Source organism: Ammospiza caudacuta, chromosome 13 (genome assembly GCF_027887145.1).
Source record: "Ammospiza caudacuta isolate bAmmCau1 chromosome 13, bAmmCau1.pri, whole genome shotgun sequence".
Taxonomy (NCBI): domain Eukaryota; kingdom Metazoa; phylum Chordata; class Aves; order Passeriformes; family Passerellidae; genus Ammospiza; species Ammospiza caudacuta.
The window spans coordinates 9,026,540-9,053,580 of record NC_080605.1 but is presented as its reverse complement, the minus strand read 5'-3'; the positions used below and the strand labels follow the sequence as shown (position 1 = coordinate 9,053,580).

General features: G+C 44.6%; 2 protein-coding genes across 4 annotated transcripts in view; one reads left to right on the top strand and one right to left on the bottom strand.

Annotated features, from left to right (window-relative positions):
- Positions 1-317: 317 nt before the first annotated feature.
- SIAH1 (siah E3 ubiquitin protein ligase 1) lies at positions 318-18,967 on the top strand. Of its 3 annotated transcripts, none has more exons than XM_058813405.1 (2): positions 318-509; positions 17,082-18,967. In XM_058813405.1, the coding sequence occupies exon 2, from the start codon at positions 17,084-17,086 to the stop codon at positions 17,930-17,932; it is 849 nt and encodes a 282-aa protein (XP_058669388.1). In that variant the 5' UTR covers positions 318-509; positions 17,082-17,083; the 3' UTR covers positions 17,933-18,967. The 3 variants fall into 3 exon arrangements, with proteins under 3 accessions (XP_058669388.1, XP_058669386.1, XP_058669387.1); XM_058813403.1 differs by lacking the exon at positions 318-509 and adding an exon at positions 13,843-14,031; XM_058813404.1 differs by lacking the exon at positions 318-509 and adding an exon at positions 14,034-14,171.
- A 2,650-nt stretch (positions 18,968-21,617) lies between these two features.
- The window catches only part of LONP2 (lon peptidase 2, peroxisomal), a 37,062-nt gene continuing 31,638 nt past the window's right edge, over positions 21,618-27,041 (bottom strand). Inside the window, exons 13-15 of the mRNA XM_058813281.1 lie at positions 25,989-26,196; positions 24,753-24,943; positions 21,618-23,108 (exon numbers count right to left, since the gene is read on the bottom strand). Coding sequence (XP_058669264.1) covers positions 22,887-23,108; positions 24,753-24,943; positions 25,989-26,196 — 621 coding nt within the window. The 3' untranslated portion in view covers positions 21,618-22,886. The remainder of the gene's footprint in view (positions 23,109-24,752; positions 24,944-25,988; positions 26,197-27,041) is intronic.

Here is a 27,041-nt window from a genome sequence, read left to right as displayed (position 1 = left end):
GGAGCCCGCGGTGCCCGACCCTCGCTGCCCAGGCACGGCGGGGCCGCCACGACCGCGGGGCCGCGGCAGCGCCCGGGGCCCGTGGGGGCTGAGGGGGGCCCGAGCGGCCCCGGGGCGGCGCAGGTGAGGGGCGGCGGTGCCGGGCCGGGGCGGGCGGCGGTGCCGGGGGCGCGGAGGGCAGCGCGGCCTTTGTTCCCGGCCGGGCGCGGGGCAGAGCGCGGCCCGCGCGTGCGCGGGAGGGGGGGCGCCGGCGGGAGCGCGCCCGTGGTGCGCGCGCGCGCGGAGGCGGCGGCGGCAGGATCGCTCGGGCGCAGCCGGCGCGTGCCCGCGGCGCAGGGAGCGAGCGAGCGAGCGAGCGAGGCAGGGAGGGAGGCGGGGAGCGCGCGGTGGGCTCGGGCCGCGCACGGAGCGTCTCGGCCGGAGCGGCGCAGCGCAGTCGGCCCGCACGGAGCCGCCATCGGGGGAGCCAAGGCCGCCTCAGCGGGTCCCGCCCTGCCCGGCGCCCACAGGTGAGCGGCGTGGGTAGAGCGAGGGGCAGCGGGAGCGGCCGGCCCCGCGCGGCCCTCAGCCCCCGCCCGGGCCCCGCCGCCGCCCGCGGGAGGCCCCGGCGCGGCCGCGGGGCTGCCTCGGGACGAGGCCCCTGCGCGGCCTAAGCGCGGCCCGGGCGGGCGGTGCTGTGTGGCGGCCGCGGCTCGGGGGAGCGGGGCGCGGCGGGGCCTGCCGGAGCGGCGGCCCCGAGCCCTTCCGCCGGGCCATTGTGTGCAGGCGGAGTCGGCGGGCCGGGCCGGGCCTGCGCCGCCCGGGCCGGGGCTGCCCCTTTGTGGGCTCGGCCTCGGCCCCGCCGCGCTTTGTGCTCGGGGAGCGCCGCGGGCTCGGCGCGGCCCGGGGAGGCGGCCTGGCCCCTGCGAGCTCCCGGCGGGCCCGGCCGCCGCAGGAACGGGCTGGCTGCCGGGGTAAATGTGCCGCTGGGTGCCCCTCGCCGGCATTACCGACAGGGTTGCTCGCTCTTACCTAATCCCGTGAGGGCAACGAGGGAGGGAGATTTTTGCCCATCCTACGGCTTCCCCTTAAAAGATGAAAAGGCCGGGGACCTTCGTGCCTTCCCCTTCTCCACGGTTTTAAAAGGATGGGAGAAAACAGCGTTTGTAGGGAAAGGCAAAGCATCTCACGTATTTCTTCAGGAGGAGAACCAAGTTTATTTTCCTGTGGTGAGCTGGTGGCACTTTTATTTTATGCTTACATTAATACAATATTTCTCCAGTATTCTCCTTGCGCCCTCCTTTTCAGCCAGTCTGGGTGAATATTGCCTTGTCTTTCTAATGAGCAGCCTACTCATAGTCTAAATAAATAGTTAAAATGATTTGATTTGTTTAAGGTGGCACATGGCTGTCTGTTAGGAAGCTCATGGCTAATTGGACTAGGTCGTGAAGGACACGGGATATTCCACGCTCGGGACATAGTTTCAGTTGTCTGTTTATCTCCCTTCTAAACTGAGACTAGCACGGTGCATTCCAGAGGGGGAGGGAAATGGAAGGGACTCTTCTCAACCCTGATTTAATCAAGCTGGTCTGCAAGAAGATTTGAGTTATTGGAGTGCAGGTACACTAATACAGAGGTTTTTAGGGTAAAGCTTGGATCTCTGGACTGTTTGTTGCACGAAATTACTTTGAGGAGTATACCTGAAGTAAAAATCGAGTGCTAGAAATTAGGTTCTTTTCAATGGAGACTAATGTTCTTAAGTAACCTTTGCCCTCTTCACAGCAGTGAAAAACATAGAGGAAAGCACAAGAATAAAACCTATCCATCAGTGATACAATTTTAGAAATCTGTTGTCACCTAAGAATTCTGAACCTGATGAAATGGTGGCGTTTTTGACCTGAGAGTGCATGTCCAGCTGAAGTAGCTGAACTGTTACTGTGCCATTTCTCTTGATAAGGTTTTAATGCCATAGTCCAGTTAGACTGTAGTAGAGGAGTTAGCTCAGAAATTCAGCAGCTCCAGCTAAGTAGGTGTGAACTAAGGAAAGTGAATACTTTAAATAACAAGAGTACTTTTCATACTTAGGTTTGAGTAGAGTTGCTGCTCTTTGCTTTGTGTGAATTGAGAAAGAAATCCTGCTCAAATGTCAGACACCTGCCTCTAATGTGGAAAAGGGGAGCATGTGCCCATATTCATGTGAGAAGCAACTCTTTGGTCAGAAAATTCAGAGAAATCCAATAGGACAGTTTTATGAACTGTGGTCTTCAGATGAACCATTCTGGAGGGCTGTGCATGCAGCTGCTATCAGAAATAGGATGTTCCTAATTTTAATTTAGAATCACTTTGCTTTATTTTTCATCTGTAGTCGTGCTTTTAGTCTTGTAACTGTCAGCTCTAAAAGCTGGACTGTTTTGCCAAATGGATTTTTAGTGTCTTTTTTGCTTTAATACTTGTCTTATTTTCAGGAGCTAAACTGAAGCAGAATAGTCAAGGTAAATGAGTGATATTTGAAATTCTTGCCACATAAAGAACTCAGTTCTGCCGTTGTGGTGCATGTAGGCAGTCTGCAGCAGGCAGAGTGTGCTGTGTTTGCAGCTGCTGCCTGTGGTCACCTGAATTCCTGCTCAGAGCTGTCGGTGCTACCTGCTGCAGAAAGCACCGGAGCGGGGATGTTGGCAGGCTCGAGTTCATCTCAGCCATCACGTGGTGCCTGAAGCTCAGGATCTCAGCTCCAGAGTTTGCAGTCTTAAATGTCATGAGCATTGTAGATGCAGATTTCTTTTCTTTTCTGTTGCTTTGATTTTTGAATGGAAATCAGCATTTTAAAAAGGGAAAACTAGTTGTGATTTAAAAAAAATAGTAAGAGGTTTTTGTGGGTTTTTGTGGGTTTTTTTGTTTTTTTTTTTTACTTTGACAAAATACACAACAGAGACAAATTGTTGCCTTAATAAAATGCTTTCATTAATAAGAATTTTTCATTAGTAAGAAAAATTTGTTGTAAGCAGGTTACTCTTTTTGAAAGTGTACATACTCTTCCTTTCCTAAATGTTCAATGGCATGGTAAAAATGTAATTTTGATGTGTGTTTTCTGTGTACATTATCACATTGTGGGCTAGAAATTGGAAGATATGAATAAGTGCTGAGTTGTTATCATGAGGTGTTACTTCAGGTGTACCTGAGATTTTGCTGTTAGCACTTTATTGCATCTAAGCAAAAATCTTCCTGTGTCAGTGACCTGGGGGTGTTTGACATGCCAGGGTACATTCAGCTGTTAACTTTACAGTGGAGTTAGGGAACACAGAAGCCAGCATTAATGCCCCATTTAATTGAATTTAAGTTCTGTACCACTACAGAGAGAGATATTCTAATTCTGATCAAACTGCATGCCATGTTTCTGTGATGGCCAGGACAACTGTTATACATACATGCCTGTTTGAATGACTGTATAAAATGATGATTCTTTGTGTTATCATAGGAATAATGAGAGATTTGGTTACTAATTCCACAATACTTTAATCAGATAAAGTGCTAGATAATTACAGCTAACCAAATGGTCCACTTCTGATTTTCACTTGTTCTTTATAGAAGCTGAGTATGAAAAGTGAGGTTGTCTGTGTGTTCAGGGAGGAAGTAAAATGTTACTTAAATGATAAAATCTGTATTCGTCCTCTTGCACCTGGAAAAAATAAGTATAAAATTAGCATGGATATATTCCAGGACAATTGATATAAGAAGAGCAGTAAATTGCTCTATAGACAGTTGATGACCTTTTCCCCTTTTTGGTCTGCCTTATCCAGAAACACGTTTTTATCTCTTCTCGTGCCAATAGATGACCTTGCTGGACGTGAAGAAAAACAAGGAGAGTGTAGTGATAACTTGGCTGCTTAAAAAATTACTCATCCACCCCTTAAAAGTGAAAGAGAAGTTCTTTGAAGTGTGGTTTGTGTGGCTGGGGTGGTTTAACCCCAGCTGGCAGCTCAGTACCACACTGCCTCTCTCTTCACTTCCCCACCTGCGGGATCAAGGAGAGAATTGCAAGAGTAAGAGCAAAAAAACCTCTTGGATTGAGATAAAGACAGTGTAGTAGGTGAAGGAGGAGCTGCACACCCAAACAAAGCAAATCAAGGAATTCCTTCAGCACTTCCCATGAGCAAGGCAGGTGTTCAGCCATCCCCAGCAGAGCAGGGCTCCATCATGCTGGTGGTTACCTGGGGAGACAAATGCCATCACTGCAGACATCCCCCCTTCCTCTCCTTCCCCCAGCTTTATCTGCTGGCTGTGATGCAGATGGTGTGGAACATCTCTCTGCTCAGCTGGCTCACCTGTCCTGCCTGTGTCCCCTCCCAGGGTGTTGTGCTCAGCCTCCCCACTGCTGGGCTGGTGTGAGAAGCAGGAAAGGCCTTGACTGTGCAGGAGCTGCTCAGCAATAGCAAAACCATCTCTATTTATCAGCTCTGCTTCCAGCACAAACCCAAAACAGCCGTGTCCCAGGCACTGCAAAGAAAGTGAACTCTCCCCAAAGCAAAAGCAGCACAGTGGCATGAAGTCCTTAAATATTCTAAAGTTCTTTTCTAAAATTCTTGCACATAGTATTGAACAGAGGAAAAAGTAATTTAGTCTTTTAAGAAAGACAACAGTCACTTTTCAAGATTTTTTTTTAATGCTGTCAAGGAGGAGCGTTAGAATGCCACTGCTTGTAAGAGTTACTTTCAAATACACGTTCAGATGAAGTATGTTGAAGGAAAATTATTCTTAAAATTTTGCTAATGTATGGATTGTGTGAAGGTTTTAACTGGAGTAGGGGTATTTTAAAGCAATTTGGTGTTAAACTGCAAGAAGGAAAGCTTGAAAATAAATTGCATAAAAATTTCTAGAATTGGTGTCTAGCTTAGAAATGTGCATGTGTTAAAAGGCTTATCTTTGTTGTTTGCTCTGTGTTACAGATCTTTCATGAGGGAAAGTTACATGTCTTATATATTTTACAAGGGGATGACAACTGCAATACAAGGCATCAGTTTTGTAAATCTTGGTACAAGTTGCTTTATGCTGAAGTGTGATGCAGGTATTAGTTTGAAGTGGGGTTTAAAAGATTTTTTTTTCCCTATGATTTTTTTCAAAAGTCTGTTAGTCCTAAAAACTGTGGTTAGTTGTTGTTAGGAGGAGAAATCATGGCAGGTGTAGCACCCACAGGCTGTGGCACAGCCTGGGACAGTTCTGTTCTGCTGGGCTGCCAGCGGTACCTTGCAGTGTGGCTGCTCCCATGGCAGTGTGAAATGGAGCAGTTTCAGTGCCAAGTTCAGCTGAAAAGTGAACCTGTGAGGAGAGGGTGATGTTCCCAGTGCCCTTCCCAGGGCAGCTGGCACCGTGGGACCTGAGTTTGTCCCTGCAGGAGGTGCCACCCTGTGTCACCGCGGCTGCGCTGTCACGGCTCAGAGCTGGGAAAGGATGGCTGGGCCTCCATTGCCTCATGCTTTGGTGCTTCCTGGGCTGCCAGGGGACTGCTCAGGTGCTTGTGCAAGACTGGTCTTGTTCAACACATTACCTTAAAGAGAAAGAAAACCAGAGGGTAAAAAGCAGGCAGCACAACCACTCTGTTTGGTGGCAGCCTGCTTTTGTTTGTTGTGGAAATGGTGGAATTACACTCCAGCATCCCCTGTGTGTGTGCCTGGTGTCATGGAGCCTGCATCTGGTGGGTCATTCTTCATGCTATAGATAAACCATTTTCTTGTAGTGCTGTGTGAAAGCTCTTAAGAAATGTTGTAACTGAGCAGTTTTCTTAGAAGTGCTATTAAAATATTTAAGAACCTTTAAAATATGGCATGTTGCTACTTTGAAAGGTAGTGACTGTAACTCCTTTCTGTAAAAATGGACTCTTGATTTTTTTTTTGAAACCTCATTACCTTCTGTCTTTTTTTTTTACCAACAGGGGTCTGCTACAGTTTTTATATTTTAATCTTCTTAAATTACCTAATGTTGTTTTGAAAATCATGTGGTAAACATGCTTTGATTTGCATTTTTTTGTGATACCTGTATGACCCCAGTTTAAGGTGTAAAAGAGAAACTTCTCAGTTTAAAGCTGATCACTTTTGCCTATATTTGAGCCTTCTCAGTTTAAAGCTGATCACTTTTGCCTATATTTGAGCCTTAAGTCTTGCTCCTTTCTGTCTCACAAGGTGCATGTGCAATTGTCTTCTTGTAAATGTTGTAAAAATGCTCTGCTCAACGAACATTTTGGTTTCTGAATGACTGTTTATTTTGAAATATATATGCACGTGTATTTATATAGAAGTCTTTAGAGTCATAAAACTGCTTTCATTCACAGGAACTTTCCCCCTTTTTGTGCATGAAGGCATCAGCACAGTTGGGAGTTAATTTGTATAGGGTTCATCTCTCCATGGTCGATATCTGTGTGATTGCACAAGTGCCCTAAGGATGTAATTTGGAGACTGGTTGCACAGGTGTGACTAGGGAATCATTTGGCTGGCAGATGTTGATGGTGTACTATGAAATTTTAGTGTGGCTTTGTGCTGGGTCAAGTCAAATTATTTAGAAAGGAAATTTTACAGATAAAAAAATACGCATTCTATAATAGAAGCTAAGATGGACATTCTTCCAAAGCAGCACCTGTAAAACAGTAATTTTAAGAGCACTTTTGCTCGTATTGAAAACAGCTGCTGACCTAAACAGTTTTGTTTGAAAGTAATGTGTTCTGCTTAAACAAAAGTTGTTGTTCCTTGTACAGTCATAGTTCTCCCATGCATGCAAAGGTGCTCATGTAGTTATGGAGTTGAGTGTAGGGAAAAAGAGGATTTCATTGAAAGCTGTTCTATAATGTGCATATGGGGAAGTAGATGTAAGGTTGTCTATGAAACTTTAATTTTTTTATTTCTCATTTTTTTGAATGCTTGATCTTCCAGCCTGTTCTGGTTTTAGACAGAATTTTCTATTCTGCTTTAGACAGTGATTCTTGGCTAAGAGTTGATGTTAGAGATTCAGCACTGCAACAGACTCAAGTTTTGGTTTTGAATACATAACAGAAGAGAGGACAGTTTTTTGCAGAGAAAGACAGTGATAGGTCTTGAATTTAGAAAGTGCAGATAAAGAGAACATGAAGTAGCAGAAAAATATGTCTACTCCTGTCATTTCCAAACCATTTATAATATCTTGTGTTTAACTTCTGGTGCAGACTCAGGCCTGACTTCAGAGTGATTATGACAGAATTTTAATTTTGTATGCTATGAAGCAATTCCCAAGCAATACAAATAAGTGAGATAGTGTGTACATTTTACTTGACATTTGAGATGTACCTGATCAGAATTTAATGGCAATAAAAGAACATATAATTCTCTTGCCCAAGAGCTTTTTTTTCTTCTGAATTTAAATAACTTGCTTGACAATCTGGGTACTTGGAGCTTCACAAAAGACACTGAGGGAATTTTTTTTGATAATTCAAGGATCCCTCCAAAGAAAGGTTACTTAACTTTTCATTAAATCAGGGGGGCCTTCAGATTAGATACAATAGAGGTGGTGAGAAGGGTGTTGCCAATGTTTTCATCATTTGTGTCTTTGATGTACAAAATACTGGAATGAGTAGAGAGCAGTTATCCATATGTGAGCAGGAGTTTGAAAGTAAACTGTGATTGAAGTCTGATGATGGTGGACTACAAAAACTGAGATGTTAAATAATTTAACAGTGTCTTTTAGTGTGTAATGGTATTCAGTTATTACTGAAGTAAATTTGAATAGGGTCTAACAGGGTTAACTTGGTATCCTTATCAAGTAATTTCATTCCTTTTTGCATTAATGTGTCAGACTCACAGCTACTTGTGGTAGTTTAAAACCTGTAAAAGGCAGGGAAGTACTTGTTGTGGTGACTCAGAAACTCGTGACAAAACAGGAACTAGCCCCAGGTCTGCCTTGCCACAGACTTGTGCTCTGCACCACTAATCGTGGGTTTGGGTGGTTTTTGTTTAAAGGTTTCAAGGAATGCTCAATGTTTTCATGCACCATGGTGGGCTGTGCCATCAGCTGCTGCACCCAGCTCTGCTCCGTGCTCAGGTTGGACATTTCCTGGGACTGCTCTTATTCGGAGTTAAAGCTGCATTTCAGAGCTGAGGGTTTGATGAGAGAGAAGCTGTAGAGCTGTTGCTCTCTGCAGCAGTGTAACCAGCCTTGGCTGCAGAGCTGTCAGTAGCCGAGTGTGAGAATTTGATTAACATTTTAATAATGATTTTAAAAATATTAATTACTGCGGCAATTGAATTTTCATGCAATAATATTATAGGAAAAGTTGATTCAGAATTGATGAGTGGGGAAAAGCTAAGTCACTGCAATAAAACAGAATTGGTTCTAATGGAGGCACATGGGCTTCAAAGAATAGGTTCCAGAAACACAAGGCAGGCAGAAAATGGGAGGTTAAAGAAATGAGGTACTGAAAAGTGTGGAACCATCAGAAATGCAAAAGTCCCACTGTAGTTTTGTACTACCTTTACTAAAGTCTTACATAGTCTAAGCTCAGTCCTTTCTGTTTTCTACCTGTGGTGCATCAACAAAGTACAAAAACCTGTGGCCCACCTTACATTGCCACAGCTTTCATTTTGAATTAATATGCATAGTGGGAAAATTTTAGTTCCAAAATTTGGAAAAGTCTGTTTTAAAAATACAGACTTGTTCCTTTACTTTTAAAAGTTGTGTGTTTTATTCTCCTTGTGGTGTGTGTCTCTGATAAAATGAATGCATTATCTTTATCAGACATTCTTCTAATAGTTCTTACTTTTGAAGATTATTTTAAAAAAACAGATTTGTAAAAAGTGTCACTCAGACTAGGGATTCTGTAGTTTAGTACCAGAGATTCTGAAAAATGAGTAATTTCTGAGGTGTTAAAAGTTAGGCTTCCAGTCCACTAGAGTGTGTTCTGTGGTGCTGGATGTATTTGTGTAGGATCCATAGCTGACACACCTTGTGGCGCCATGCTCTGTACTCTGCAGTATCTTCATTCTCCAAGCCCTCCCCTACACATTTGCCCTCCTGGGTTTAGATTGCCATACTTTACACAGGCTCCACTGTCACCAGGGCTGCATACAGGAATACAGAACAAGTGAAGGATCCCAAGAAGAAGTGATTATTTAAAGTGGAAGTATGTACAAACCTAAGGAATGAACAAGATGGAGGCATCTTTATAAAAGCAGTCAATGTATGTCATCCTGTCCTGGCTTCCTACAGAGGGGCTTTCTGTGTCATGGGTCAGTCTCCTGTAGGGCAGCCTTTATTTGTAGCTCTCTTTGATTAGGTCTAGTTATTTTGATGGTCTGCTCCCTACTACTGTTGAGTTATGCAGGAAAAATATTGAGCATAAAATAGGTCTTGAATTTGAGTTGGAATAGTTATCACAGAAGGCCTTGGTAAGTGAAGGCACATCAGAGTCCAGGTACTTCTTTTAGCTGAGCCTTACTGAATTCAGGTGAGAGCTCCCATGCCACACCCTCCTCCCTGTGTGTGCCACAGACACAGCAATGGTGATGCAATATTGCATGGCAATTACAGCATGCACTGAGGAGTGCAGGGTTTGCAAAATCAGACTGAGGGAAGAAACACAGCCCCCAAATTGTCACACATGGTAGGATTTGCTGTTACTGTTTATAGAGGGGGTTGGTTATTTTTTTTTTCTTTCCTTTTTAAAAAAATTCTAACAGAGTGTAATTGTATACAGAGCCCATCTATGATGCCTTGTAGAACAATTGAGTGCTTCCTGTTTAGAGACTTCTGAATGGCAGTATGTGTCAGAGCATGAAAAATACCTGGCTTTCCTCTTTTCTGTTGCTCTTACTAGTTCACTCTGTAGCTGATCCTTCTGTGTGCCTGCCTTACTTTCTATTGCAGCATTGTATGTCCAGAACTTTTAAAAAAGTAGCTGTCTCCCTGTGTTTATAGATAGTACTGGGCTGAACTGTTGAAGGATGATTCTGACACAGCTCAATTCAGTGTGTTCTGTGCACAGTGAACAGAAACTAGATACTACTAAAAATAAAATAAAAATCTTTTCCCTGTTACTTAGTTTGCATAGAGTTATCTGTATTTTTCATATGAAGTTTTCTTTAGTTTCTTAGATTCTCTGGTTTCTGCCATCCTTATTTTGAGACAGCAGGCTGCAGGCAGACACGCCCTGTTGGGTTTCTGAGAGGGCTCCGGGGGCACAGGTGCCAGGTTGGGTCCATCCCATGGTTATGGAGCTATGGGGTCCCTGGGAGCAGCTCTGGCTGTCCTGTGACAAGGAGAGCTCTGGCCACTGGCTGCACTGGGGATACAGAGCTGGGGAAGCAGGGAAGAGAGGGCTCTTGTCAGACAGCACCACCAGGTGCAGTGCAGGACACAGCCTGGAGCAGTGTTTCTCTATCACCGGCTTCATACCTCTCTGCTCGGTGGGATTTGGCAGTGTCACAGCAAGACAAGTTATTTGCCTGTTTTTAAAAAGAAAAAATATGGTCAAGTCCAATATGGAAGTGGTCCATGATCTTTTTAATGCAGGGGTTTGGTTTTGATTTGTATTTAAAGAGTGGTTTTTCCCTGTATTTTTGTTTAGCTGTATATAGTTTTAGAATGAAATTTGGGGATTCATCAGGTTTTTTGGCAGAGTGTTGTTCCTCAGCTTTCCTTCCCTCACAAGATTGAGGTACCATAGCAGCGTGGGCTCCAGTGTTCTGTGCAAAGGTGGATGTTGAAGCTCTGTTTGAATGGAGAAGGTTATTCACTTGTTGGAATTGAAGTTCTTTGTTGCATTTAAAATTGAACACTTCAGTCATAGTAGTTAGTTACTGTGATTTTGATGTGGTCATTCTATGTCTTCTACAGCATACAGTTCCTTCCTAATTTTACCTTATAAAGTTGTTGGAAAGAAAATGTTTAAGAGCTAGGGAAAAACCTCTCCTGGGCTGATGCTGAATATTGCAGCATGTCTTCACAGGAGAAATGGTGAGCAACAGCAGTGAGGCAGAAGTCAAACAGCACTGACCTAAGTCAGGTGTTTGCACTGAGTTAGAAATAGGTCCCAGATTTGGAGGGTGTCACAATGCTGTTGGTGTTTCCATGGCTGTGTTTGTGTCTGCATCTGCCAGTGGGGTGTGCTGAGCTCGGAGAGGGGCAGGACAGGCACTGCCATGGCTCCACTGGGGATCGTGAGGGAACGCGTGTGGGACACTCCAGAAACGGGGGTGTCAGGGACTGGGGACTCACTGCAGTGCTGGCCACAAAGACAATTCCATGGTTCTATAAATCTGTTGGGATTTCCCTTCCTGGTGGTTGGAAAATGGGGTTGGTAGGGAATGTCTTGAGGTGCAAGGAAAAAGCTGCCTGCAGTTTCAGGCAGACTGGGTCACTGCAAGGTAGAGGGAAATGGTCTAATTGTGTATGAAAGAGAGATAAACTGGACAGATGATATTTTGGCAAAGGAAATCATCAAGTCTTGACTCAATTTTGTTTATTTTGGTCTCATTTTATAATTGTCAGTTACATTAGATTGATCTAGCTTTTGCTTGTTATGCAGGAAAAGAGAAGCCCTGAGGTGTCTGAAATAACAAATAGCATAGTTAAGGGCACCAAAGAGGAGAGTGTCTGCAAGGGTTGAAAAAAATCCTAATTCATTAGTCAAAACCAGAATGTATAGAGAATAAATTGTATTATATAGTTGATTAATAATTTATGTCATGAACTGTCTTCTAAAAATTCTGAAGTAGGGCAGCAGGTCCAGAGGCTGGGTCTGAGCAGGGGTGCACGTCTGTCCAGCCTGCATTTGATCCTGACCATCCCAGGCCCTTGGGATCCAACATCTCCCAAGAGCTGGGAAAGAGAAACTGATACATTGCAAAAGGCAAAGCCCTGGGCCCTAAAATGTCTTTGAAATTAAATAAATTTAAAAATACTAGTTTCTTCAAAAATATTGCCAATGTTTTCTGTGATATGTTTTATGTTTAATGATTATTTTCAACCTTTCATTTAGCTTTTGGGTTTTGACATTCTTTGGCTTGTGTTATGTCTTGAAAAAAGTAACTTGTGTTTTTCACAACTTCATCCTATTCTCATATCCAGTGCTCTCTAGCAGTATTGTGTGTAAAAAAGTCTTATTCTCAAATATGAATGTACTGTTAAAAAAGATGAAAGATTTTCTATCACTTTGTTGGTGGCTGTAATGCATTAAGGGTGCACTTTGAATGGGAGTTCCTGAATGGAGTTAGTTTTGAAATGTTGTAGAAAAAATTATGTTGTTGCATCACATACAGACAATTGTAATTAATTTTTTCTGTCCTTTTATTACTCTTATATGAGACTTTTTCCCTTCCAGCCATTAAGATGACTACACAGAACTTTGGTGTGTGTTTTTTTCCCCAAACTAATATTCAGTTACGCTTTCAAAAGCTAGCCAAAATGCTAAACTCAAGTCTAATCTAAGTGATGTGGGTGAGGATATGAGAGAAGATGTGCTATTTGATGTGAGAGAAGTGGATGATGCTAAGTTGAATTTGTCAGAGGTGCCCTGCATTCCAGTGAAGCACAGATGTGATTTTTAAAATGTGTCTGGAGCTAGCACCTTGATAAGGTGAGAAGGTGGAAGAGTATCAGTCTGGTCCTGTTTATCATTGATAACTCCCTGGCACATGAGGCACACGATCTTTTTCAGCTTTTTCAAACTACTTTCTGTGCACCTATGTCTCAGCAGAGCTTTTTAACCAGTGGTTTGGTTGCGCTTCCCATTCCCCCGGGATTTTGGTTCTGTGTCCGGGTCCCAATGGCTTTGTCCCCAGGCACTGTGCAGCCGGTGGCTGTGCTCTGGGGACGCTGCCACACGAGGGGTGGCTCCTGGCCACATGCTCTTAGTTCCTCAGAAGCTGTTTCTGTGCAGTTTTACTTCAGCTTTTCTGTTCTGCTTGTAAACTCTCTTGACTCTTACCCAGTGGGATGCTGTATATTGCAGGTTTGCGGGTGAGACTGAAGGAAGCCTTGTATCAATTGGCATTATTTGCAGTGCTGATAAAAGTCTTCTGGAAAAGGACTTGGATTTCAAATAGTAGGAAAGCATTTTAAAAGATAATTATCTTTACTCAGATTTAGTGGCCTTACTTTTTATGTGACCACAACAGTTTATCTCTGTGTTTTTGTTCTGTTGCCTCCACTGAAATTTGTTACTTCTGTGACCTTACCATCCTTACATCAGCGTTCCATAATGTCTAAGCTTTTCTGAGCAAAGTGTGTGTATCACAAGTGTGTTGACTTGGCTTCCAACGGCTTTATCCTTGTACCTGCTCTAGTTTTTTTAATAGTCCAAGCTGATAATCAAATACACCACATTGTTTTAGTTCTATTGGTCATCTTTTCCTTGAGATTATGCTTTTGCTTAATTGAGTAATATTTATACAGGTGGAGAAAATTCCTGTTGAACAGGACTTTACAGATCCATAGTGAAAGATGCTCATCTCAGGAATGTCCTTGAAATAGTAGGAAGTGATTTTCATGTCTTAGCAGAGTTTTGAATGGAAGCTGTAGCTTTTCCTAGCAGTTATTTCGGGGGAGGCGGCGGGCTTTCTCCGTGCGCACGTGTGAGGCTGGGCCGGGCCGCGGGCATGCGGGGTGCGTGGGGCGGCTGGGCCGGGCCGGATCTCGGTGCCACGGCGGGGCGGGGCCGGCTGCCGGTTCAGCGGGCGGGGCCGGGCCGCGTCCTCCCCGGAGGCGGTGGCGGGCGGGGCGGGGCCGTCCCGGCCGGCAGTGCCGGGGGAAGCTCGGGGAACCATTTTGGGGCGCGGGGCCGGAGCGCGGCGGCGCATGGGGGCGCTGGGCCCCGCCCGGGGCGGTGACATCCGGGCGCCGCGCGGGGCCCCCCGGCTGCCGCGGGGGCTGCGGGCGCCGTCACCGCCCGGCCCGCGGCCCCAGCCCGCCTGTGCTGCGCGGACGCGCCATGAGCTCCTCCGCGCCCCATGACGGGCAGATCCGCCTCCAGCGGGCCGTACTCCTGGAAGGGCGTCTGGTCTGCGTGCTTGCCGGGGAGTAAAGCCTGCAAGGGGAAAGGTAGCGCCGTTTGCATTGCCTTGTGCGCAGTATTTAACGCTGGGCTTGTAGGAGATGTGGAGTTATGTCCCGCGGGAGGTCTCGGTAGCCTGTGCATGTCACCTTTCCCAGAACAGTGTTGAGAATGCTTTTAGCAACAGGTCGGTGCTTTCTAGATGTTACCAGGAGCAGCTTTCCTTGATTTAGAGCTAGGAGATCTTCAGATGCGTTTTTCCCTTTTCACTCTTACTGTTGTGTAAATCTTTTTGAATACGTGTAGTCCCTTTTGATAACTGGAGTTAAAGGACCTAATACTCTTGAAAATGACACCTTAGTGTTCCTTAGTTTGTCCCTGTTGCTTAGAAGCTTGTTCCTAACGTGTGCAAATAAAGATAATGAAATAGCAAATATTGCATATAAGTGTTTTTACCTGTACTAAGGGGTTTGTAACTAAAAATATATTTAAACTTTATCTCCAGTTCTGTAGTTGTTTTTCCTGGGTTTGTAATTGTATTGTTTTCATAGTTTGGTGCGTTAAATGTATTCCACTGTTAAAACTTCTGCTTGTGATTAACTTGTAACTTTTGAGATAGCCATAAAAGATGTATTATTCATCTTGTGTGTTAACAAGAGTGATGAAAATGTAGGCTTTGGGCAGGTTTAGGCTTGGTAAATTACAGTTTATAGCATTATGCAGTGTCTTTCCTGCATGCTAATCCCAGTGGTCTGGTTCAGAGATTGCTCCTCGCTTCCAGTGCCGCTCCTGTGAGTGCTGTGGAAGGTGTGTGTGAAGGCTGCTCACACAGGAGCACTGCTGACACAGTTCTGTTCTCCAGTGCCTCTGTACCTTAGAAAGCTCAGGTGGGAAGTGCATCTGTGCACAAGGTCTTTCACAAAGTTTTAGGTTGCTTCATTTAACTGTTGCATGGGCTCAGCGAGGTGTAATTAAAGGCAGTAGAGCTCACCCAGCTTGTCAGGCTGCCCAGGGAACTGGTCTGACACAGTGGCTTTCACCAGCGTTATCTGCAGGTTATGGAGGATCCCCGCATCAGGATGTGCAGGGTCAGGCAAGAGGAAGCGCACACAGCTTTTCTGAAATGTGTGTGTTTGCAGTATTTGAAGGGAAGCTTCTCCTAGAATTTTGCATCTGAATATGCTTGTTATTTCTGAGCTCTTCCCGAGCGATCAGTGTGATCAGCACTGGTTGTCCCGTGTCCATGGCTTGTTCTGGAGCACAGAACTGCAGGGTGCCCCCACCTGCAGCTGCTGGGACACAGAGCAGGGCAGCTGGCAGGGGCCTTGCTGCTCCAGTCCCCCGGCTGCTGCAGCATCACTGCCCCAGGACACATGCTGGATTTGTCACAGACATCCTAAACTTCTCATCTAAGCTGGAATGCCTCATGGTGGGAAGACACAGCCCAAAGACACAAACATCCTTGTCATGTCTCTACAGGATCAGCTATGGCCCAGCACTGAAAACTGCTGCATGGGTGTTTTTCCTAAGTATTTCTAGACCACCAAGACTGAGATGGAGGAAGAGTTTGGTGGGTTAGGAAGATGCTGTCAGTGGGACTTGTGAGACTCATAAAATCAGTGTCTGAGAATTGTATCTTAGACACTCATACTTCTCCAGCTCTGGGGAGAGGTACTTCTGTAGAGGAATTTGGACTTGTCTGTCTCTTGTTACTTTTTAAATGTCAAGGACTAAGTCATTTTGCAAGGAGGAATCTCTTAGTTCTTCTGCTTTGTGCCCTGAACAGTGCATGTCTTGCAAAAGCATGCACAGTATGCTGCTCTGAGCTGTCTGGTCCAAGTATGAGTAAGTTTGTGGGTGAAATGATGCTAAATATGGGAAGCTTGCCTATTGCCTAATATTCCCATGTCAAATAGCAAGGAGATTAAAGATGAGGTTTATTTTGAGAGCTTTATACGTACGTGACAGATCCAGAGCTGGTTGTACTCACAGAGAGGCACTTAGGGTGGCTGAGAATTGTACTGTGTAACAGAAGCCAATTTTGGATAGCATTTTATTTAACTGCCCTTTACCTACAAAGGTATGGTTTGTTTTTTCAAAACTGTGTTTATTTTTTCAGATAGTGCTAGTAATTTCTTTTCCACAATTAGGAGGAGAGTTTGGAGTGCAGGAAAACGTAACATGTTAAGAAATGTGATTGGTACTTGTTCCACATCTGTGGAATGCTTGAGCAGGCTGTTTGGTCAGACAGCTGTCACCTTTGTCTGGGGACATTGGAGAGGGCAGAAGTTCAGTAGGAGCTCCACTGAACATAGAACTTCATCAAGAGGGACTGAAAATGTCTGAGTATTTACATGGTACAATGAATTCTCAAATTTAGCAAGTTTGAATTTTTAATCTTATTTGGGAAATTAGATAAAGTAATTGCTTTGGGTTTTTTTTTTCTGGTATCCTCCCGAATGGTTTAGTAAAGGAAGCTGAAGCAGTGGCTGTGCTTTACAAGCTGTGGGCCTCTGTAGCAAAGTAATGAAAATGAAGAGTCACTGTCCTATCCTGGGGAAAAAAGTAGGGTAGTAGTTGTCTGAGCTGTGTTTTTCAACTTTTTAAAAATAAATTACACTGTAAGCATGGTTACATCCATGTAAGAAGGTCACATCCAGAAGATGGGTTTTTTCCATTAAAAATGCCTCATTTCTCATACACAACAGCTTAGAATTGTTCCATACACAGAGTTGATACGTACAAGTGATCTGGGTGAAGCATTTCATAAATGCAATATTAAAAAAACAAACCAACAATAACAAGCATTTTATTTTTAGCATGTTTTTACTCCCCTCCCTTGCAGCTTCCAGTAGGTAAATGCCACTTTAGAGCAATGAGCAGAACTTCTTCACTTGTTGTTTAGATGTCACGCGAGTGTCTGTGCCGTATGTGCACAGCTGATCTACACATACCAAGTGCAGTTTGTAGTACCTGCGAGGGGGTTGCTTTCATTGCTGTCTTACTGTCTCTTGAAGCTTTGTGAGTCAGGAAACGCTGTGTGCATGGCAGTGAAGTGTGGTGAGATCTGAACTGTGTGTTGTGTGCTCTGTTGCAGAAATGAGCCGTCAGACCGCTACAGCCCTACCCACAGGTACCTCCAAGTGCACGCCATCGCAGAGGGTGCCCGCGCTGACGGGCACCACCGCCTCCAACAATGACTTGGCCAGTCTCTTTGAGTGTCCCGTGTGCTTTGACTATGTGCTGCCACCCATCCTGCAGTGTCAGAGTGGCCACCTGGTCTGTAGCAACTGTCGGCCCAAGCTCACGTGCTGCCCCACCTGCCGCGGCCCGCTGGGCTCCATCCGGAACCTGGCCATGGAGAAAGTTGCCAATTCCGTACTATTCCCGTGTAAATACGCCTCTTCCGGCTGCGAGATAACTTTGCCACACACAGAGAAAGCAGACCACGAGGAGCTGTGTGAGTTTAGGCCTTACTCCTGTCCCTGTCCCGGTGCTTCGTGTAAATGGCAAGGCTCTCTGGATGCTGTCATGCCGCACCTGATGCATCAGCACAAGTCAATTACGACGCTGCAGGGAGAAGATATAGTGTTCCTGGCCACGGACATTAATCTTCCTGGTGCTGTTGACTGGGTTATGATGCAGTCTTGTTTTGGCTTTCATTTCATGCTAGTGTTGGAGAAACAGGAAAAGTATGATGGTCACCAGCAGTTCTTTGCAATTGTACAGCTGATAGGAACGCGCAAGCAAGCGGAAAACTTTGCTTATCGACTCGAGCTAAACGGGCATAGGCGGCGATTGACTTGGGAAGCAACTCCTCGATCCATTCATGAGGGCATTGCAACAGCCATTATGAATAGTGACTGTCTAGTCTTTGACACCAGCATTGCACAGCTCTTTGCAGAAAATGGCAATTTAGGCATCAACGTAACTATATCCATGTGTTGAAATGGCAATCGAACCTCTTCAGGCCAGTGTTTAAAACCGTTGCATTTAATTTAGCAGAAATAGGGTAACCATCTTTGACTGTCAGACAAATTATTTGGTAGATGGAGGGTAGACATAAATGAAGGTAAATAAAAGGAAAGGCTGTTAAATTACAGGAAGCAGTTGCATGTAGTAACTAATATATTTAAAATAAGTCAACAGTAAACCACTGAAAATATATATACACCCAAAATGGGCATCTTTTGTATTAAGAATTGATTCTACAGGAAATGTTGTAAAATAATTCTAAAACTTGTTTGTAGATTGATTGTACTGTTGAAAAGGATACTGTTTCGTGTTTTTGTTTGTGTTTTTTCCTCCCCCTTTGACTGACAAGCCATGTTGAGCGGTCTGGTCCTGGCCGCTGCTTCCCCTCCTCCTCCCCACCCCCCCTTTGTAAGTCACTACATAGTATTGCTGCTGTTTGTGTATATTTTTTGTGTATTTGCTAATTTTTATTAACTTCTAGTTTTTCATTAAATAAATATGACTTTCTTTTCTGTAATTCAGGTTTTTCTCTTTTTTGTATCTTTTTAAGATTAATTACAGGTGTCATCTTTTGATATGCATAATTGCTATGGTAAAACTTATATTTCTGTATGTTTGGTAAATTTTGTCTCTTTCCAGTAGTCAATTCATTGGTGATACTGTTCTTAATTGAGCTATTTGTGAATGTACTGAACTCGAAAGGAGTGCTTATGTTCAAAGATGTGTCAGGAAAGACAGCTCCTTTAAAAACAGGTCTAGATGTTGTTGTACTTTGAGTTATCTTCTAACAAAAATGAAACAATTATTAAGAACTTTCCGAATTTGGAAAAAAAAAAGCAATTCACATTTCAAATTTAGAGATGCTTAGAAAATTGATTGCATCCTCGTATTTGTTGGTTTGCAGTACAAAGGAAGTACTGTATTACACACTATTGTAATTATAAAAGCAGACCATTTGTCTAAAAAAAAAAGGCAGTCAGAGTGAGATGTTTTCAGTCTTTTTATATTTGTCATTAAAAGATTACCTGGCAAATGAAAAAAAAACCACAGCCAACTTCTGCTTTTTGCTTTAGCTCAAAGTTTGACACATTGATGCTCTTGCTCAGTTTCTTGTCTTCATGTCTTTTGGTTGTTACTAAAGCAACTGTCTGGAACTGACTTTTGTATCTCATTTTGGTGACATGATCCACATGACAATGCAGATAAATCTCTTCCAGGTGTGACTGACCAGCCCTAAAGGCTTTGGAAGGATACTGGGCTTTATGCAGACTGCCTGTATGTGCAAACCTGAACCACGAATGTAAATGGGATTTGTGTTACAAAGCAGACCCAGACGGGAGCAGGGAAAGCTGTTCCACCTCAGCAGGAAGGAAACCTTTGTCAGAGTGAGAGGTGGCAGCCGTGTCGGGGAGCTGGTCTGGCTGTTGGCTACTTTTGTAACACATTAAAATACAGTTTATTTACTGTGCACTGTCTTAACTTTCTTATCAGAAGTTGATCTGTTAGGACAACTCTTGTTCTTACTGTTTTTGATGCATGATGAGGTAAGTAGTTCTACAGGTAAGGAACATAAAATCCATTGGGTTGGATTAAAAATACTACAGAAATAGTTGGCTTCATGTAGTAAGGTTTCACTCTGAAAATTTGATACTTAAGACTGTTTGAACTGTGCACAGATGTAATTTAAAAGATGTACTGGTACCTTGTGACAGTAGATAAATGCTTCCAAAACTCCTGCAATTTAGCATTTTTTTTCTTTTTGAATATACAGCCAACTGTTTGCAGTTTTCTAAATTCAGTCATTATTCTCACCTAAGTAAGCTTGTCTATATTTACCTCCAGTGTGTCTTCAGCAGCAAGTTGGCTAAATACTCTTTAGAGGAGCCCCCATCTATCTCCCTTGCCTCCCTGGTGCCTGCCTGGCTGTGCTGAGGGAACGTGGTGGGGAATGCGTGTGGGCCCTGAGAGGCCAGGGCTGTGCAGGGCTGGTCACTGCTGAGCTGGGGAGGCTTCAGCTGGGGCTGTGGCACCCCTGAGCCCTTGTGCTGAGCTGCAGGGGTTTCACTGAGCCACAGTGGGCTGAAGGTCAGGGCTGTGCCCTGGAAGGGGCCTTCAGGAATGGCCTTTGCAGTGAGCTTTAGAAGCTGTGCTCAGACAGGTTTGTTCATGTTTCACAGAGGACAAGAGCTATAGCATAACTACTGTATGCTGACTTACTGTAATGTAAATTAGTATTGCTCCATTTGGTGTTAAATAATTGTGTAAAACCTTTAATATCCATCATCAGATGGAATTATGAAATCACCCTTGGGCCCAGATCCTCAACAGTATTAAAAGCCTAAAGAGTGAGGATCTGGTAAGTCAACTACACTGTTATATATGAAAAAAAGAAACCATACTAGAAGTCTGTACAGTTTACTACCTTATCTAAAATAAATGGTGTATTAAAGCCTGGCATTGTCTTAACATTAGCTGTTTATTTTAGAAAGTGCTGTTTTACTTTGCTGTATTGGGAGGAGTATTCAAATTTGTCTCTAAAAGATGAAACACAGTAAATCTTGCATTTGTCTGCTAGCACTACCTCCATGGTTTTTCATTGCCCTTTTGGAAAAAAAAGGCCTTAAAATGTTTGACAAATGTGGATGTAAATGTTTTGATTCTGTTGTGACAGTTCCTGCTAGTTCTTGTTTGCAGTAGTGGTTTAAAATTAAAGCAGGTGAATGGTTTTGTATTGCTGCCTGTCCTGTTGTTTTACCCAGAATCTTTTCCAAGCTGCTGTGATTAAAGCAGGAAGTGTTGCAGTGGGATAGTTACTGTCTGTAGCAGTTTACAGTGTGGATAGAGGGAAGGACTTTGATAAGCTTCAGCTGTTTTGGGGTATTTTTCTGAGGGACACAAGTTGAATCTCTGCTCCATCTAACTGTTCCTAAGCAGATACTCCCCAGAGTATTGGCATCCCTTCACTCTGCACTGCTCTGGCTCACTGCTGCACGGAATTACTGTGCTCAGTGGAAGCAAAACAAAAGGCACCAAAGTGTGGCTGTAGTGGCTGCTGTAATGGGTCATGCTTATGTTGGCTCAAAGGAATCTCAGCTCAGTAACAGAACCTCCCCAGCTCTGGCAGCAGGGACAGGAAGAGCTGGCACTGAATGCCTGGCATTGTCCTCAGGGTGCCATTACACCCCTCACCTTCAGGTGGAGTCCATGGGGATGAGGCTTAGGAATTGGGGTGATGTGTCAGACTGAAAGTCATCCTTTAACTTTCTGGGGAGCAGCTCCCTGTTGACCATGCTGGAAACTTTTTTTTTTTGTTGTCCTTATTCTCTTCTAAAAAAATGCAGATTTGTTTTGTCCATGTGTAAACAGACTGTGTTGGAATTCCAAGCATGTCATTGCTCTCACAGTGCAGAGCAGTGCAGGATTGTTTCTCCATCTGTTTGGTAAAGGATTTTTCCCTCCTGGTTTGATGAAAAACAAAGCAGCAGCACAGAGTTACCAGGCTGGGGTTTTACCCAGGGGAAAATGTCTTTGCACTTCTTCCCTGCACATTTCTCATGAGGCAGAACATGTTCTGAGGCTGGGGCTGTTGGCTGTAGTCTCAGAACTTACTTGTGAGTGACTAAGAGTGCAGCTCTTAAAATACTGACACAGAAGCAGGTTTTATTTTTATCATTTTATTAGATTAGGTCTTTTGTCAAAGTTGTAAAATCTTGTAAAATAGGTGTTGAAATTCCCACTGAATTGATTTCAATCAGTGCTGTTCTATTCCAGGTAAATCAGCTTTGTTATCTACAAAAATGAAAGCAAAGCAAACTCTTTACTTTTGATTTTTAGGCAGCTTCTAGAATAGGCTGTTGTGACTGGTACAGCTTGTGTTTCATAAGCACTTTGGGGGTTGTTTCAGAACCAGTGAGCAAGAGAAGGATGTAACAACACCCAGGATTTGCTTGTGGGGCTGCCCTTGGAATAAAGAATCACTCACTGAAGCACATTCCTCACTGAGGTTCAAGGGGAGATAAGAGACAAAGCTATCACAGGACAGGGAGGCTGCCAGACTTCTTGAACCTTAATTACACTGAATAAAGATTCAGAATTTTCTTGGCATTGTTCCAATGGATTTAATTTCCATAGGTGAACCTCCAAGCATGGGGATCCCAGAACCAAGTGGCTTTGTGGTGGGTAGGAATGAAGGACATGCACTGTGCCCCTCCAACATTCCTGGGTTTTCATTAAGGCCTCATGCACACTCCACCCCCCCGCTGCTGCTGCTGCTGCTGCAGGGACAGCTGTGCAGATGGAACTGATGTGTTCTCTCCCTTCCTACACAACAATTCCTACACTTCAGTTCCGGCATTGCTTCCTGGATTTGAAAAATAGAACAAACTAGAACCAAGTGCTAAAAGAACTTCCTAACTTCATTTATTAGGCCACAGTGCTTCTCTTCAGATGCGTCAAGCATATTTTTTTTAGATTTCAAAAACCTTATTTTCCCCAGATACTGCTGCTCCTTAGCACATCATTATTCATTATTATTACAGATATTTTGTAGATAAGTAAACCTGCACTAAATCAGTTTGCTTTTTGTAACAACCCCACCTATGACCCCCCTCCTGCTGCACATTATTCCCTCTTTAAGGATGTGACCAGCTGCTGCCATGTACACACCTAGGTGCCAGACAGGCTAAGGAATTCTTTCTCACGCTCAAATCCATCAGGAAATGAGATTCAAGATTCTTTGCTGATAAAAAGCAGCAAATGCCCCTAAAGTGCAATTCCAGGTTCATAACTGCAGCAGCATCTCCCTTTTGATGGCACCGACACCCCCATTCAAAGCCATTTAGCTCATAGTTGTACCTGATACCTAAATGTAGCTGAAAGAGATCAAGGACTGTGGAACTGGAGAGAGCAGTGCCCCCAGCCTGGCTGCCTAGAGTTTGGAGTTGAGGTGCTCCAGGCTGGCCTTGACCGCGAAGCCGCCGTCGAAGGCGGCGTTGAGCACCTGGTCCAGGCAGGAGGCCAGCACGAAGCTCAGCTCCTGCCGCACGGGCGCCGCGATCTCCTCCAGGTCCTTCTCGTTCCTCTGCGGGAGGATAATTCTCTTCAGGCCAGCGCGGTGCGCTGCCAGCACTTTGTCTTTGATGCCCCCCACCTAAGGAGGAGAAGAGACAGATGTGTAAAAACTGAACTAATTGAATAAAATAATTATTGTAGCAGCACATCAGGAGTTAAATTTTGAGGAAAGGTTCTGCCTCCCTCAGTCATTTAGGAAAGCAATTAAAATGCAGTCAGAGTTGTAGCTCGTCATGTGCTTAATGAGGGAAGTATGTTAATATGCTACAGTATTCTTTCTGTATCAGCTAATAACCAGAGAAAAATATATTTAGGAGTGAGGTATGAGAGAATCAATATTGCTTTTCAGGAATTTCTATAACAAAAGTGGGGTTCACTCTGTTTTTTTTAATATCACGTGCTGAAATCCAGCACCTTCATTAGAACAGAAGGTTTTTCAGATAAAGGCAGTGTTAGATTTAGAGGGAAAAGAGTCCTAAGGCAGCAATGTCCCATGAAAAATAACTTGAGCTGTACAACAAAATATGCACAGCAAAGCAAACCTGTGTTCAGGAGTGGAGAGGCTCCACTGAGCCTCCTGGTTGAGTTGCTAATGAGATGCAAACAGGGGTTAAATTACATTTTTCTTACAGCTGTGGCTTCTTCCCCCAAACTCCTTCCTATTCCTAAAGACCATCTTAGAGCAGAAACTTGTAATTTTACAAGGCTTTAGAGAGAGGAAGGGCCTGTATTGCAGTACAAAGGGCAAAGCCTGGCGGCTGTGACAGGGGCAGAGGTGACCCAGGATCCTCACGTGACCCCAGAGCTCCAGGCAGCCCCTGGCACAGCCCTGGCACCTCAGTCACTGGGAACAGCAAGATTGCAGACTGCCTTGGGGAAGGAGGAGAATGTGGGTTAATATTTACAGGTCCCTTATCTCTGCACACAGCTTTAGCAGCAGGCACAGTCAGGACAGGGTGGCTGCAGGGCTAAGCTGGCTCCCACCTGTCACTGCAGCGTGCTCCAGACCCCTGGACAATGGCCTGTCCTGTCACTCTGTCCCCACAGCCTCCCAGGCCTGCCATGGCACCTCTGCTTCTGTCTCCTCTGCAGGAAACAAAAGCCTGCCCCTGATTTCCAGCTTCATCCTCCTCCTCTCCATCATTTGGAGAGATGGTAACTCCCATATTGGCTTCAGCCCCCATGCCAGGCCCCACTGACACTTTGAACTGAACTCTGTTTGTCTGAATGCCTTCTCTGCCTTCATGCTTTGACAAAGCTTTATGGAAACCCCATCTGGCTCAGCTACACCCAAGGATCAACATTCAAGAGAAACCTAAAAGCAGCTCCATGGATTCAGGAGTAACCTGTATGCAGTCACTGTGAGAGCTCTAAGTCACAACTTTTCAAAGACACCAGAACCAACAGTCTGAGGAAGCACATTTAGAAACTGCAGAGCCACCTTGCATTTTAAGACTTTGAGGTTTCCTTTCTAAGTAGACATTTAATGTATGTTCCCAAAAAGCCAGACCAAGGCTGACTTTAGCTTGAAAGGCAAAGCAGGAGTGGGGCAGTCCTGCAGCAGCCTGGCCTCCTCCAACTGCACCAGCAGAGACCACATTGCTGCAAAGGAATGATCCAGCAAGGCTCTGGATCCACGCTTTTCTGAGTGGCTATAAACAGATTTTATACCCAAAATAGGGAGCATGAATAGAACTTAGCTCTTTTCTCCAATGATGCTTACTGGAAGAACGAGGCCTCTCAGTGTAATTTCTCCTGTCATGGCTACATCTGAGCACACCAGGCGCCCACTGAAGAGTGAAGCAAGGCAGGTTACTATGGTAACACCAGCAGATGGTCCATCTTTTGTGACAGCTCCAGCTGGGAAGTGCAGATGGATGTCAGTGTTGTCAAGGAGATCAAAACTTCCAGAAGCTTAAGGAAAAAAAGAATGGTTTGAATGTTAAAAATCTAAACCCATTTTGTTCCTGGTCTTTATTCTAAAAGCCCACCAAGAACTAAAAGCCTTGGCACTATTTACTAACAGTAGGCTGAAAAAAACAACACAATATTGCAGGAAAAAACAACAAAGAAATCCCAATGAGCTTTCCTACATCCAGATTCCTAGAAAAAACTGTAACATGATAACCAATAAGCTTGGCATTTGCATGCATTGGGAAATTGAGAATAGGGATTAATGTGGAAACCAAGGAATTTCCACATAGAATTTTTATGTCCCAAACCATCACTGTCAATGTTCAGAGAACACTTCACAGAAACTCACATTTATAATCAAGTGGAACTCTTATTTATGTCCTTTCACCTGTGATGGAGTACATGGAGTGTAAACAATAAAGGTAAACATGCACACAGGTAATCCCTGCAGCATTTCATACATTAATTACATTTTGGTTTTTAATCTATCTAACTTACACAAATAGTGGAAGATACTGGTCAATTATTTGCCTGATCAGCAGATGATCAATCTAGAAAGCACTTTTCTACAAGTCCTGGGAAGTTCAGACAAAAAATAGTTAAAATGTTCTTGTCCTATTGCACTGCAGTTCCACAGCTGCCATACAAACCCAACACTCTCAAAATACTAAAACTTAGACTAAAAAACCTTTTAACAGAACCTGTCAGAGAAAAGCTACAGACTTCCATATCTGTCTCCATCATGATAATCCTGCTGGAAAGCTTGAGTGTAAAAATGAGTCACAGGCAGTGTCTGCCACAAGCAAGGAGAAGCACCGTGGCACTGCGGCTGCCCACAGCATTCCAGGCTGGGCAGGGAGACACAGCTCATGTTCTGCCAGGGCACAGCCACCTTGGCTTGGCAGCAGCTGGGAAAGAACAACACAAAGGCCCTGTGGGGCTGATGTCATCTGCAGGGCAGCACTGCTGGCTGGAACCCTTTCTCTGTCCCTGTGCCCAGCCCAGGGTGACAGGGCAGGTGGCACAGCAGGTCCCTGTCCCTCACCGTTGGTGAGCTGGTATCTCTTGGCGTTGCTGCGCAGCCAGCTGATGGCCAGGTGAGCCGACTCCTTCATGACGTCCCCCAGCTGCCCGGTGAGCGTCAGCTGCCCCTCCCCTTCCATCCTGCTGGCCTCCACAAACATGATCTCCCCTCCCAGGGGCGTCCAGGCCAGCCCTATGGCCACCCCGGGCTGGTTCAGGCGCTCAGACACCTGAAGGGAAACACGGGAAGCAGTTTAGGAAACGGCCATAAAAAAATTGCAAAAACAATTCAATAGTTGGCTTTGAAACAACTGTGCCCATCAAAACACTGAAGTTAAGCCAAGTGTCTGGTCTGTTATATTTTAATTTATTATTTAATGCAGCAGTAGTTCTGGATATGTGTAAACAGTAATTACACAAGAGGAGCTGTATGTGGCAGCTTAGCTTAAGGTCATGGCAAACATCTAGGTGTGTCATTCTTGAAACTTTCCCTGCCCCCCCAAAACACCCTAAGAATCTTTTTCCTCAAAGGACTTCAAGTATTCAGTCAATCCTGACAATGTTTATGTGACTTAACCCATCTGCTGGAGTGTGTTTGCCCTGTTACTCCTGTGACAAAGCCACTTTTGCTCCCCTGTGTTCCCCACAAGCCCTTTTGAAGGTGGTGGCACTGACTGAGCTGTGGCCAGCCAAGCCCCTGATTTGTTCCCTGCAGACTTTTACAAACACTTTGGAACAGGAGAACTGTGACTGTGTTCCCAGGCCAGGTGAGGGGACACCTGACAGAGCCCTTTAGGGGTTACAGCAGCCAAGCAATCAATCAGCAGCTCCACTGGCAGCCACAGGCAAGGAACCCACACAGCCCCTCCTCCTCCTCCCCTGGGCTCTCCTTACCTGAGCACTGGCAGCAGCACCCTGCCCTTTGCTTCCATTAGCATCATTTGGCTAAGAAGGCTCTTTCTTTTCCTAGCATTAGAACTGTGTGTTTCACTGCTATGGTATCAAAATACCTCACCAAGCTTTTTCATCCCTGCTAACATCAGTACCTTTATCCATTCCCTGTGTGTTATTAGTT

Bases quoted from the DNA above. Each gene is read 5' to 3' on its own strand.
- SIAH1 (XM_058813403.1), top strand. From the start codon at position 13,941: ATGACGGGCAGATCCGCCTCCAGCGGGCCGTACTCCTGGAAGGGCGTC. The intron at 14,032-17,081 runs GTAGCGCCGTTT...GCTCTGTTGCAG, and splicing joins TAAAGCCTGCAAGGGGAAAG to AAATGAGCCGTCAGACCGCT.